The sequence below is a fragment of the Crocodylus porosus genome, unplaced genomic scaffold (genome assembly GCF_001723895.1).
Source record: "Crocodylus porosus isolate Cpor-Errol unplaced genomic scaffold, CroPor_comp1, whole genome shotgun sequence".
NCBI lineage: Eukaryota > Metazoa > Chordata > Crocodylia > Crocodylidae > Crocodylus > Crocodylus porosus.
The window spans coordinates 1695238-1709321 of record NW_017728921.1 but is presented as its reverse complement, the minus strand read 5'-3'; the positions used below and the strand labels follow the sequence as shown (position 1 = coordinate 1709321).

Genomic DNA, 14084 nt, shown 5'->3' with positions numbered 1-14084 from the left:
TCAGGAACCTTCATGAGTGGCTCGACCTGGCCGACTGCTCCTCCCAGTTGATGTCAGGATAACTCATATCACTCATGACCACAATATCACTTATCATACCACTCTTGTCTCTCTGCAAGTTGGTGTACACACACTCAAGCCCTTACTTCTCTCTCAAAGTGGAGTTTCAAGAAGTTAAATGAATAAAGGATATCAAACAAGAAGAAGACACTTTTTGTAGAAAACAATGATTAAATTGAGGTTTTTTGCCCAGTGATTTAAATCACAATTTAAATCCATTTGATTTAAATGAAGTCCACCTTGGAGTAGAGTAATGGAATTTGTGGGATGCACTTTCACCCCAGAAGAAAAGGGTTAGCACCCTTATATTTCCATGATTGACAAACCAGTGCATGTCAGTCTGCTTGTGATATAAAGAAAGCAACTAAATGCACATCTGGAGCCGTGTTCACAGTGAATAAGAAAGGGATGAGCTAGTGGCATATCCCAATCTTCCCAGGACCAAATAACTTGATGTAACTCTTGGATTTTTCCTTTTTCTATGCAGGTTATTCCTGCATAGGGAAAATGAGGCTGATAGTTGCACATGTTCTTGCTTTCTTGGAGGATTTAAGATCTCCCTAATAATGAGATGCTTAAGGAGCGACAGACTGATTTGGGAACCTGCAGCTGTGAGGCTCCTTGTTATCAGAGGCCCCCAGATGCTACATGGTTGGCAAACCCATTGCTGTCATGCTTGATAGACAGGTGCTGTGATCTGCTGGTATTTAGCTGCTTGGTAGGCACATCTTTCATGCACAAGCTCTGCGGTTTGGCAGAGATGAGGAATGTCATCCTAAATCCTTGAAGCCAACAGGCCTCATTTCAGATGCTTTTACAACGAACGCGGTGTACAAGAGGGAGGCTAGATTTGTACCTAACAGATTAACCAAAGTGTGTGTGTGTGACAGACTTTTGTGGGCTGAAGCTCGCTTCATCAGATGATGTGGTAAGTTGTGCACGGCGCAGAAGAGACAAGTATGGTGATATGAAGCCACCCAAAATGTTTCCTTTATAGCTGCTGGTAGAATAATCTGCACCCTTCTCTCCTGCTTCTTTGAAGTTGATGAAAGGTTTTGATCCTAAACCTTGTTGCAGCATGACTTGCTTTTTCTTGATTCATAGACGCAATCAATTTTTAAATATTGCCAGTTACTGCAGCGTTCTTAGCACTAAAACTATTCTTTATACATAACGTGCTTATTCCCCTTCTGCCTTGAATGCATCTTGCCGGTGGTTACTCCAGGCTGAATAGCTTATGATGATGCGAAAAATAAATAATTTAGATTTAGGAAAGTTCAACTAAGGAAATAAGTGAGAAGCTTACATTTTAAAGGGATAAACAGTTTTCTAGCTACATTTCTAATGCAAGATTTCTTTCTGTTTCATTCTTTAAAGCAGATCAGTTCTTCATAAAATCAAATGTTACATATAGCCTATTTCAGCTTTGTAGAGATCTGAAAACCCTTGCATCATTGTAGGCAAGGGTTATTAATTTGTTAACTTTAGGAATCTAGGTTTGGGGCTTAATTACCCATTAGGACAACTCGAGACCCTTAATGGACCTGTGAGCATCCTGCACCTGAGATCTCGTGCAGCGCACAAGACAGCAGCCTTAGTGCACAGGCCGGTTGCTGTTGTCACATATGAGTTATTGGCCTGCTTAACCACATCTGATGACAGATGCTACTGGAAACCTAACATCTCACAACAAAACCACCAGTTTCACAACGTGCGTCTAAAAACAGAAGTGGGCTGGAGGTGGAGTTGCGTGTTATAGCTCTGCATATAGGAATTCCCCAAATTTCTGGGTTTTGTTTTTTCTTTTTTTATTGATTTAATGGCTAAATCTGCCCATCGTGAGCCGGTGGAAGGCCCTGCTTGGTGGAGACTGCTGTGTACGGGTAGAGAGGGGTGGTTTAAAGAACTCCTGCATTGGCCTGAATCAGTCCCGGATCTTGTGACGTTTGAGGGAGTGCAGTGTAGGGGAGAGGAGAAATGGGAAAGGTGAGCTCGCTGTCCAGGTGGTCACGGGCATCTCTGCCGGGTCTGATCTCTCTCCTACGTCCCTTCCCGCCAGCTGTAACGTGGCTGGAAGGGAGTGAGAAGGGGAGTGGGAGATCCCTGCTGAGCAGGCACCTGCTCTCCCACTTTTAAATCAGAGCAGGAGACGGATATTTAGAAACCCGTTGGGAGCAACTGATTCCTGGTTTTGCTCTTGTTGGACGACTCCATCATTAATTCTCTGCACCTCCTGCTTACTCTGTCTACCTGGAGCTGGTGAAGATGCCCGAGAACTGTCCGATAACATCTGTTATCCAATCTTGTTTTTTTTTTGGCTCCCCTTTTCTGGTTTGCCAGTGTTGGTTATGTTCCAGTAATATGCAAAAGATGCATTGTGAGGTCCCAGAGCCTCCGTTTTTCTTATTCACAAGCAGTCTTTTGTATTCAACACCTGGTCTTTTATATTCGTGTTGGACGGTGCGGAGAGAACCAGACCACTGCTGCGGCAACAATAGTATTCGATAGCCCGAGCCTCTTAAGCAGCATGCTTTAGCTTTTTCTTCCAGAGGGAAAATGTTATCACTGCAGTACAGTGAAATCCAAACTACTATTACTGATCAGAGGCTAGCACTTTATGCTGTAGCTTAACTAAATTGGGAAACTCTGAGCAGTTAGATGCTAATAGCAAGTGGTGAGTCATATGACTTCGGGCGCTCAGTGGCTGCTCGTGTGTCGCACATCTGTTAAAGGGACAGTCCTGCATGCAGTACCTTGCCTCCCGTGCAGCAGACCTTCTCAATTATCCATGATGCCTTTAATTCGTACAATGTGCGTTTAACTTCCCTCGGAGGAAGGGAAGCCTCGCTGTCCGAGAAGCCGATCTCCAACCAGCATGGCGTTGCGGTAACTTTGTGCTTTGGAAGAATGGAGTATTATTATTGTCCACGCTTGTTAAAGTGCCTGCAGTATCTGTGGGTGAGTGGATTCTTTAGTTGAAACTTGTGGTGCGTAGTTGGACGTTTTAAGTGCGTTTGCAAAACCTTCCCTTCCTCCACTGAACTGCAGTAATGGGACAGGAGATGCTTTTTCAGCTAGATGCCACAGCAGCCGTGTTGTGGGGTAGACCGGTTTCTCAAATGGGAATAGAAGGATAAAATGGGACTTTGCCAAACCATCAAAAGCAGATATGAATATTCGTCTGACTTGAATTTTTCCTCCTTGTCTCTGTCTAGTATTGAAGCCATCTGAAGGAGTAAAGTTTTTTGTATTGCATATTCATAGACATTCCTTCCTGCTTACTGAAAAGCTGTCCATAACCCCTAGGAAACTTGCTTAAAAATATTCCTTCCCTTCTGCCAAGTATGGCAGCCTCCCTGTGTTTAAAATAGTTGGTGGTGCTGGCTTTTGAAATGTACTGTTATTTCTTCCTTGGGAAGCACAGAATCATTAAGGGCCTATATCCACTTTCTAGCTCTCCAGAAGCACCTCGTGAATAAAACAGTATGTTTTAATGGGTAGGAGACCACGGGAAAAGCAACTGAGCCTACATGGTGGTTTTTGCTCATTAATGTCTTACTGATCAATTCTTAATGTGTGCTACCATTTTACAAGTTTGAACATGCTTGAATAACGGGAGTGAATTATTGAGAAGAGTCTATTACTCAGTGTCAAAGAAAAGGAAACTCCAGCTCAGTGCTGAGGCTTATTTTTACTTCTACGTTGTCACACCGAGTGATATGTTTAATCTGTGAGTTAGGACTCTAGCATTGCACCTTTTAAAATTTGTTCTTCATCGATTGCAGTTCATGGCAACCTCCTCATTAATCCGATGATTTTTCCACAGAGTCGGTACACTAATATAAATGCTGCCCTGTGTAAAACCTGAATGTTTGCTGCTAATTTTGCTATGAAATTGGTAGCAGGGGATTGGTTCCCCCCGGCAAGACTTGAATTCGGCAGCCCTTCTACATGCATTCGCTGTCACGAGTAGTCGAGCAGGGGCTACCACTGTTAAATGACACCTGAATTGGGAAGTGAGGGTTGCAGAGTCCGTCCTTTTCCATATGGAAAGCCAGTTATGAGCTTGTTTCCAATAGCTGTAATGTTCAGACCTTCCACAGCTCTTCAGTGCAACTCTTGTTATAAACTCAGGTTTTAAAAGGCAAACTTCCTTGAAATGCTGGTTTAAAGCCTGGATGAGTTGAGTAAGATATTTGAATTGTGAGTTGGTGACACTTCTTCATTGCTGCCATTTATGGGAACGTGCCTGCTGGTATTCACAACATAGGAAAGTAAATTAAATGTGATTTTGGCTGTCCAGTAACTGGGAGTGATCTTTTATATCATATAACTTCAGTCCGCAAGAGAACAAAAACTCCACTGCATTATCGGCGTGTGTATGTGCTGCTATGCATGCCTTGCATTATTTATTTGATGGTATAATAGTAATGTTGTAATCAGATACTCGATGTCTAACTAATCTCTCTAAGCAATTTGAATGCTATGAATTTCAAGAGGATGTTTCTTTGGTTATAAGAAATCTTTTTCTCCTTGAAAATTGTTGCACATTTTAATTGCACAGCTTCTTCTACCTCTTTAATTTTTGAAAAACATAGACTTCTCTGAGGAAGTGTTGTAAGTGCTGGATGTAGACTGACTGCTTTGTCTCCAAATGTTTCTGTTGATCAGAAACCAAACTGAGGGCTGCTAAGGAGATAAAGTATTAATTCTCTCTGTTTATAGTCAAGAGTAACAGGAGATGTCAGGTCTGGTTGTCAAGCTTTGTGTGGTTATTTGATCCTTTTAGGGGGTTAAGATAACTTCTTTATAAGGTGCACTTACTCTAGGAAGCTGTAATTATTTTTTTAAGTCAAGTAAAATCAAAATTATTTTTAAAAGTTACTAGTTAAGATTATTTCTCAATGCTTACTAATGTTAGCGTCGGAGTCAGCATTGCAAATTCTTTTGATATCCAGCGGTCAGAGTTAAAGCGGCGGGGTAGCAGTGATGATCCAGGAAATGTAAGGGTTTTAGTGATGCATTCATTGGACCAACTGTAACATTGGGAGAGTTGTTGGATGAGCTTTTGGGCACTGAGCGAATGCAGCAACTACGCAATCGCTGCTGCTTCCTCCTCCTCTTACTGCATCTTTAGAAGTTTTACTTCTTATTTAACGTTTTCACGGTACATAGGAAACACACTGCTGACAGGCGTTCCTGTAGATGACAAGCATCCCAGTCCTTCTGTGTAGTTGTGAGCACGGCGGATGAGCCAGCCACCAAGAGACCCGTCCCCTGCACGGACGAGTGCACTGCCATAATGAACGTCGTAGGGTTGGAGTGGTGTTGTAGCTGAGATGGTCCCGAGAATATGAGAGAAGCAGGGCTGGTTTGCAAGGGTATTTTGTGTCCGAAAGCTTGTCTGACCTCTCCCGTAATGAAATGGGGCAGTAAAAGATACTGCCAACCCAACTTTGCTTGTCATGGTAATGAAGCACAGACTTTGTGGAAGCATGGATGACTGAGGCAGGTCCGTTGCTATGTATGAGCATGGAGGGCTCCGTCTTTAACCGCTTTCAGTTGGGAAAGAAAGGGATTTTAGCTCTCACAAATTTACCATGTCCAGAAGAGCTAAAGGTTTTGGTATATCTGCTTTCTTCTGACGTCTGTAGTCCTTGGGAGGAGCCATATTTCTTTTCACATTTAAAAGTCGTTTGCTTGTGAGTTACAATTCGCTCTGATCTTTCAGAGGGGTGTTTTTTCTTAATTCTCAAGTTCTAAACCATATCTTGGCGACATTGCCAAAGTCTGGGAGCTGACGGATTGGCCTACTTGAGTGGCTTTTCAACATTTTCATTTTATGTGTGAAAAATAGCTCTAAAATAAGGGTCGCAGCCCACGGAAGATAAAATCCCACCGAGCATCTTCCCAGTGCCATAAAACAGATTTTCTTTTTAATAAATGTTGTCACTGTGTTCTTGCAGGGAAGTGACAGTTTGACATGCTTGAAACAGCGAGCGGTAGATGTGCGTCTAATTTTAGGCCTCGTGGCCTAGACAGGCTTCCCTTTTGACAATACTAATTAAGAAGCTCATTGAGGTGCATCTGATACCATTTTTAATGAGCTGTTTCATATTTAAGTCTGGCAGTTATTTTACATGCACTAGATCCTGAAAGCATCAAAGAAATTTTTGGTGCATTTTAATATAAACTCCTGTACTGTAATAGGCCTCAGGTCACACTAGTGGTAGTCTAAACAAACCTGGCCGTTCTTCTTGGGCAATAACCATTGTTCACAGACTAAGCATATAGGTACAGTGGGCTAAATTATTGTCCATTTCTAAACTGAGCATTGTTTCACTATTAGGAGTGAAACAAATGCAGTTAATTGTTCTGTTTGTTCTCACTTTCTCAGTCTACTCCTAACCCAATGTTAAATTATGTTTTGCCTTTTTAAAATCTCAGGTTTGCTGTAGGCAGGGTCTTGTCACAAGGCTGACATTTGGTTCCTTATTCCCAGTTCCTTGTTCAAAGGATTACATTTTTTTAGATGTCATTAATATAAGCTAATATAGAATGTATTTCTGTGTGATATGTGGTTACTAACGTGAAATGCAATAAACAAGTAAAAATCAAATAATTCAGTGGAAACCAGAAATGCAGAACAAGTCGCATTAAAGCCCGTGCACGCATAGGAATCTCTGCTGAGCTGCTGCCGCGCCTGGGGGAGTCCCCTGAAGCAGGCAGTATGGGGGCACGCAAAGCCAAATCCATTCGGCTGTGTCCGTAGGTCTTGAACGAATGTAGACCTAGGGTTTGGCTGAATGCCTGTGGTCAAATCTGCCTTGGGTCAGTGCAAGCTTCAGGCCTCTGATGAGCAAAATGTCCCATCAGGTAGTGCCCTGTCCCGGCTGTGGTAAGACAGTTGCCTGGGTGCAGTGACCCAGCACTTGAGGTTTCAGGAGAAGTGTTATCCTCTGGGATTCAGCGCCGCCTGCGTCATACGTGTATTCTTTGATTGAAATACTTGATCTTCAGTCTTTACTTAATAACCTAGAGTCCATTGTAGCAATTGCAGACTACGGTAAAATACACAACGCTTTAGCTTTGAACGGTTTCTAAGAGCTATATTTTCAAAAATGAACTCAGTCCTGGGAGTAAGGAACCAAATTAAGCCTCAGGTCTTGTCTGACATCTGACTCAGTAGTCACATGAACTGGGCTGTAATGCTAGTTTCTAAGTGATGGAAGCTCTCAATCAGATTCAGTGCTGAATATTTTATATAGGGTATAGCCTACGCAAGATGAAAACTCATTTTCTAAAAGGCCAAAAATAGCTCTCATAATGCAAAAATGCTGCGAAACCCAGGAACTCAATCAGTGGGATGAATATTTATTATAACCTAATCAAAAGCAAGGTAGTGCATTTAAACGCAGGTAAAACCCAAGGAGCGCTCTGATGACAAGAGTATTGCTGTTTCAACGCGTTCTGTTAAGGTTGCTTTATCAGGCGATCCTAAAGGGAGGGTCATCTCTATTTAATGGTTAATATTCTAGGACTACAGCAGAGAAAAATGCAGTCCCCCATAAAATATCATGGATGTCAGCGTGCAATGCAGCCTGTCTGGGTTGCGGATGTCGCTGCTAATGGTGTATGTAATAAAGGCTAAATAGGCTGGGTGTTCATTCACCTGGGCCCAAGCCTCTGAAACCAGCTTAGTTCTGTGCCCCGATCTCTCGCTCTTCTCCACGCCGGCTGTCTGTCGTACACTTGCCGTTCTCTCGGCGGTCGCTGCGCCCCCTCAACTGCTTGGGCCTTTCAGGATCCGGTGCTTTATCCGGTAGGCATGCGCTTTAATAAAACAGCGACACGGCCTTGCGGCAAGTTTGTGTGTGACCTAGCAGCGCCTCTGATGCGTGTGCACAGCGAGGCTCCCAAAGTGCACCGATCCACTGTGGCAGAAGAGAGACTTTTAACCCAGGGTTTTTGGTGAGCATCTGGAAAGCGGCCCCTTGCTTTGTGCACATCGTGGTGTTAGATACCACCCCGAACGCAGGGAACTGAAAGATGCTAGATTTGGCGCACTGCTTCATTTCTGGGTGTTGTCTTGACTCGATCCTTGTTGGCCTTGGAAACTCCTGGAAAAGATACGTCTCCTTCCCACGCATGGTTGCCATGTATGAAAGCCACAGTGGGGCCTTCACGGTATACTAGAGAGAAAGGTCAGCAGACTGTATTGAGAGGCAGCCTCCCCATCCCTGCCTTTGTCCGACCTCCAGTTCGGAGCTCACTCGCTGTCCCCCATCTCCTGCTGATCCAAACTGAGTTGAGTTTTTGTCCTTCAAGGCACACAGCATAATCCATATCTTTAAACAGCTGTTTCCTCTGTTTTGTTTTTTTTACAGGGTTAGGGTAAGATTAGAAATGTAGAAGTAGAGACTTCTGCAGGGTCTGAATGTCTTCCTGTCTGAACCTCCTGGGAGGGGAGTGTTTTGTTGCTGTTTGGTTTTTGTTGCAGGTTCTGTCTGGTGGCAGGGTGGCAGAGAGGGAAGCTAGGGTGCTCTCAATAACTGTCAAACAATGTGTGCCTGCTCATCCGTGCAGCGTCAGTGGCATTAGGCTGCATGTGGTCGAACAAAGCATGGATTGCAATTCACAGTAAGTTGTAGAAGATCCAGGTCCCTACCTTTCATACAGCTGGAGGCTTGCATAGGAAGTTGTGTGGCAAGAAAACAGGTTTCCAGACTCATTATAAAAAAACAAAAACAGACTTCCTTCCTATTTAGTGCTTTGGCAACGCAGTTTCCTGAGTACAACGCACGAGGGCGCTGGGAGGCTGGAGGAACCAGCGTCGCTGGCAGGGCTCCACTCATCGTATGTTCAACTTGAAGCATTTGCAGCAGTAAAAAAATAAAAATAAAAGTGCAGGGTCCAGGCTTGCTGCTCTGATTGGAATTGTATTAGGTACAATCTCCCATAAAACCATTGTAGGAAACTGCAAATGTGACAGTGTCTTTTAATGCAACAGTTTCTCCATTCAAGAAGACCTAAATGTTTTGAGCTCGAATGCTTTGCTTAATATAGAGACCAAGGCTGCGTGGCATCAGAGCAGTCACAAAAAAGGGGCATTTATCCTTGCTGGGTTTTGTTTCTTCTTAATATTCTGGGACTGGAAAATTAAAAACTTGTAATTTTAAAACCAATTTAAAAAGTGAATTCCTGGATCTGATTCTTAGGTACAAGGCACACAGGTAACTTAGCTGTCTCCTTCTACTCATACTGTGACCTAAACTTGTTTGGAGACTTCCTTTCCCCTGCTGTTGTCTGTGTCATTAAAGCTGGGAGGTGACCAAGTTCCCACTATTGTTTCTGTTCTTTCAGCAGAGTTGTGACTTGTTAATACGGCCAACGCATGTTTACTGTACTGAAAGGAAATGGGATTTTGGAGACCAACTTGAGCATGCCAAGAGGAGCTCTTTGTATAAGACCCATCAAAATCTGGTGACAGGAGTCCAGATTGTAATGCAGGGTTGCTCTTAACGTGCAGCTTGAGCCAGAATCTTACATGTAATTTGCAAAAACAGGTTAGCTTTTGGGGAAAATGGATTTTTCATGTAACATGGCAGGGTTTAAGAAATGTAAACTGTATAACTGTACAGTTATAGCATAGCTGAACTGTTATTTAGCACAGCTCACCCGAGTATGCCAGAAGGTGCTTTCCTAGTTTTTTAAGCACAGAAATTAACTCAGCCTCAGTAGATGTAGCATACGGCATCTGTTTTATAGTGCCGTAACTCTCGTCGCAGCACCACCTTACAGTTCAGTATGGAAATAAATCATATCCAATTGAAAATGGAGACAGAATACAAGTTTGGACCCATGCCGGGTAAACTAAGGTAATGTCTATATGAGAACTAAGCTGGCGCAGGAAGACTGCCTGGCCTCTCTGGCCAAGCTCCCGTCCTGTACCAGCTAGAGCAGGGGAGCTGTCGTGTACCAGGACAAGAAGGGCTGCCCCTTAGCAGAGCGAGCGGTAGCGGTCAAGTCACGTCTTTTGGCAGCCCCAGGGAGTCCAGGCGAGGGGCTTCTGTCAGCACAGCTGAGTGCGTCGGGGGTAAAAGAGAAGTAGGAGAAGGCTCCGTCAGGTGATCTTCCACTAGCGTCCACTCTACTTGTGCGGTCTCAGTTTCCTGGAATTGATGTTTTGCAAGAACAAGTTACCGAATGTTTCCCCTCGCTAGGCACTGTTGACCGCAGAAGTGCCGTGTGGATGAAAGGTGATTTCACCGTGGAGTCTCATTCATGTGCGCACCTATGCTCCCATATAGGGGAAGGCAGCAAGTGTTGGGATTGCAGTGCCAGCCGTCTGAAAAAGCCTCTCTAGGAAATGGCTCCAGCTTCTTATGTCTGTATCAGGGAAATTGTGGACGTTGAAGGGGAAGCTGTCAGGTTTTAGGTGTGCTGCATTTTATGTGCTAGCTCTTTCTGCAGGTGCATGGGAAGCGTAGCGCGCTGATGCTTCCTTCCAGGGGAGGTGCGGACAAGCTGACTCAGGGTTTTAGTTCCTGTATTGTTGATCATCTGTTTATTTTGCATGGTGGATGTTTGCTTTCCCCTTTTCCAGCTACTAACCGCCTTCAGAGGGAGCAAGCAAGCGGGGCCTACTTCTTTGTTGGTGGTCTCAGGTTTGGCAGGGAGTGAACTTTGGCGTAGAGGCTAAATAGCGTAAACAGTGTTCCTCCTCTCCTTCAGTGCGGGCGCGTATGTATACTGGGAATATTTCCTTAAAGCTTTCCTATTTATAAACCTCCTTCAAGCCTGTGCCAGCTGTGCTGGGCTTTCTCTGCCCATGAGAGTCAACAAGCACCACCCAGTGCTTCAGCCAGATGGCATTGCCAAGTTGCATTTCTTACGGTCGCACCAAGGCAAGCTGGAATACATTATTGAAGAAGCAATCAGAGGACACCTGGCAGTCACGGAGCTGCCAGAAGTTTGGTGTGCTTTGGGCTTGACTGTCTTTGAGTACTTCAAGTCCCAAACTTCACAGAGGATGTTCTGGTCCCACACAATGCACAGACTCTCTCTTATCCTTTGTTGCTTGAAGTTGAACTGTGTTTGTGTCACAGAAGGAAATGTGAGTTGTGGGGGTATGTCTTAAGGCAGAAAAACAGGCTGCCTTTCCACACACTGCCATTAACAGTTTACTGCATGCACGGTGAAGCTGCTTGGCAGCACGCAAAACAACCCGGTGATCAGCACCGAGGAAAATGTTGCCTGGACTTTCACTTGAAGCTGTCTATACTGTTGCCTCCTGGAAAATAATACACCGTCCTACCTGCAAAATTGTTCTACCAGCACAATTGTTTGAAATAGGGGGGAGAAACATGCAGACTGCATAGATTTTACTGGTTTCCTTGGCTAAACATTACTCAAGCTGTAGCAGCTTACATCCAAAGACCTGTTTAATAATTATACCAGCATCATGTGTGTAACTATATGAACCAATCCTGCCTGGCAGGGGCGATGTCAGTGGTTATGACAAGGAAACTTGTGGCACAAGGACTCACCTGGGAGCCATGGAGGGGAGGGGGGCATAGCAAATTTGGCACACCCACTCATTTCTCATGGTCATGGGTGATGTGCGGCAACAGTTGACCTTTGCAGGGTAGCACCGCAAAAGGATGGAATTACCTAGCTGGATCAAAAGATATGATGAATTTTTTAGGGAGATGGAAGATAGTTGTTGAAAGCAGAATTTGTTTTAGACTTGGATTTTGTTTCCCCTTGATTGTAGGAAACTCTCAAGGGGATTTTAGTGACAGCAGATACACAGATCTGAATTGACAGCAGTGGTTCATGTCAGTCGGCTAGAAGAGATATGCTGCTGTACTTCTTCAGATCCCCTGGCCGTGTTTCTCTTGCTTATTAGCATGAATTTGGTAGTTTCTCTTTGTACAAGAAATTATTGTAGCAGCTTCTCCTTTTGTTCGTGCTTGCAATTTAAACTGAAGTAATGTGTCCCCATGTTCACTCCTGTATCTTCTTTTTCTTCATCTTAATCCTAGCAATTCTTTCCTCAGAAAAACATGCGCAGTCCCTGTTTATAAACAGGGAAAATGCCTTCACATACCTGAAAGCAGAATTTGGCCTTCAGTGCTCTTCTGTATGTAGTTGCATGATGGTGTTTTCAATTCTTTGTGCAAAAAAGTTTCCTTTTTAATACCTTTATACCTCATTGTTTCCTATCCCATGAGATATTTATAATTTCCAGCACAGTCTCTTTTCTGAGCAGTATAAAAGGTAGACCTTGACAATGTTCAGATCTGTCTTTCTCTCCTTGCAGCTTTCAATTGACTATTGTGTGAGAGACCAGATTTAGCAAAGCAAAGTACTAATATTAAAAAAAGCCCCACCTACAGAAATAGAACTGGATTCTGTGCAGCGATGTTACCAGGCAGGAAAGTCGTACAATGAGAGCGTGGCTCCAGTTAGAAATCAGGATGGCTCCAACTCGAAAACAGGAAGCTGGTAGCAAATGCAGTAAGATTGCAATGGTAGACCTATTTTTCTTGCATGTAAGGACATATGATTTGGAGCACCTGAAACCTTTTCAGGCCAGGCTTAATTGAAAAATGTTAACAAATTTTCTTTTATGCAGCTGTTGCATGGGTATGTTAGGTGCATGCCAAATGTAGGCCAGAAGGCTGGTTGCACGGGCTCCTCTCACCAAGGGTCTTGTGGGTTGTCCTGTGGCTATGCACTAGCCTGGGCTGTGGGAGATGTTTCCCATTGGGCTTCAAGCTTCAGCAAAATCCTGAAACCCCCTTGCCAATGCCCAAAGGTGTTTAGACAGCAAAGTCGCATTTCAATGGGAGGTAAGTGCCCTGTGCCATGGGGGTCGTGGCACACTTCCACCTCGCTGCAGTGAGGCAGTTGGGTGCTACGGGGAAGGGGGTTTCATTTGATTTCATCTGAAAGAAGTGGTTAATAATTCAAAACCACGTGAACTAACTTGTATTCACCGTTTCTGTATGTACTCATTCACTTCAGGTCTGTATCTTCCTTTATCGTATTTTGTTTTGTTCTTAGGCATTTTCATCCTCTTAGTCTGTGTTTTATCTGCTGCTCACGTAAGGTCATAAAACCCTTCCATGTTATTGTGCTCATGATTATGGCGCTTAAGGTTTGTGAGGGGCATGGATGTATATCTAAGACCCACTTGGTGTCTGCTTCCCAAGAACTTGAAAAAGGGGTGCCCCAAAAAGCTGGCGAAGCAGTAGAGGTATACTGGAAAACAAGGGCATGACAATAGTAACCTTATATGAATGTGAAATGCTTGTATGCACCACACGGCTTCTGTTTACAACCAAGCGTTTTTACAAGGGTTTTTTTTTTTTAAAGTGAAGCTATAAAATAAATGTCAATGACACTTGTTTTTGCTTTTTGTTTCTTTTCCTACCAGTTCCAGCCTACTTTTCTTTTGCACTTTTATTTTTATATTATGAGTCCATGGCAAATGATTCTTCCCCTCTATTCAGCACCCCCAGGAGCACTTCTTTGAGGGACCAGCAGGGGAGATGATGCTTAGGGGCAACCGAAACTGCTTCATTAGAGGCAGGTCCTGTCAGACCAGCCTGGTGGCCTTCTATGATAAGGTCACTAAATCCTTGGATGCAGGCATTGTGGTGGTCATAGTCTTTCTGGACTTTAGAAAAGCCTTCAACACTGTCTCTCACCCATTCTCATTAAAATGTTAGGCGACTGCGGTGTCGATCCCTACACGGTCAGATGGGTCACCAACTGGCTGGAGGGCCGCACCCAGAGAGTGGTGGTGGACGGGTCATGTTTGACCTGGAGGGTGTGGGCAGTGGGGTCCCCCAGGGCTCGGTCCTCGGGCCCGCACTGTTCAACATCTTCATCAGTGATTTGAACGAGGGGGTAAAAAGCGGGGGGATTTGGGCATGCTAGAAGGGAGGAACAGGCTGCAATCGGACCTAGACAGGTTACAAGGGTGGGCGGATGAGAACAGGATGGGATTTGAC

The 14084-nt window shown here is 44.2% G+C and overlaps 1 protein-coding gene across 2 annotated transcripts in view; it reads left to right on the top strand.

The window, feature by feature from the left end:
* Window positions 1–14084, top strand: part of KIAA1671 (KIAA1671 ortholog) — an 89269-nt gene that overhangs the window by 17403 nt on the left and 57782 nt on the right. Inside the window, exon 1 of one of the 2 annotated variants that reach the window (XM_019538674.1) lies at window positions 2830–3018. The exons of the other annotated variant lie outside the window; for it this stretch is intronic. Coding sequence (XP_019394219.1) covers window positions 2968–3018 — 51 coding nt within the window. The 5' untranslated portion in view covers window positions 2830–2967. Of the gene's footprint in view, window positions 1–2829; window positions 3019–14084 lie in introns of those variants that run through there. 2 annotated transcript variants of the gene reach the window in all.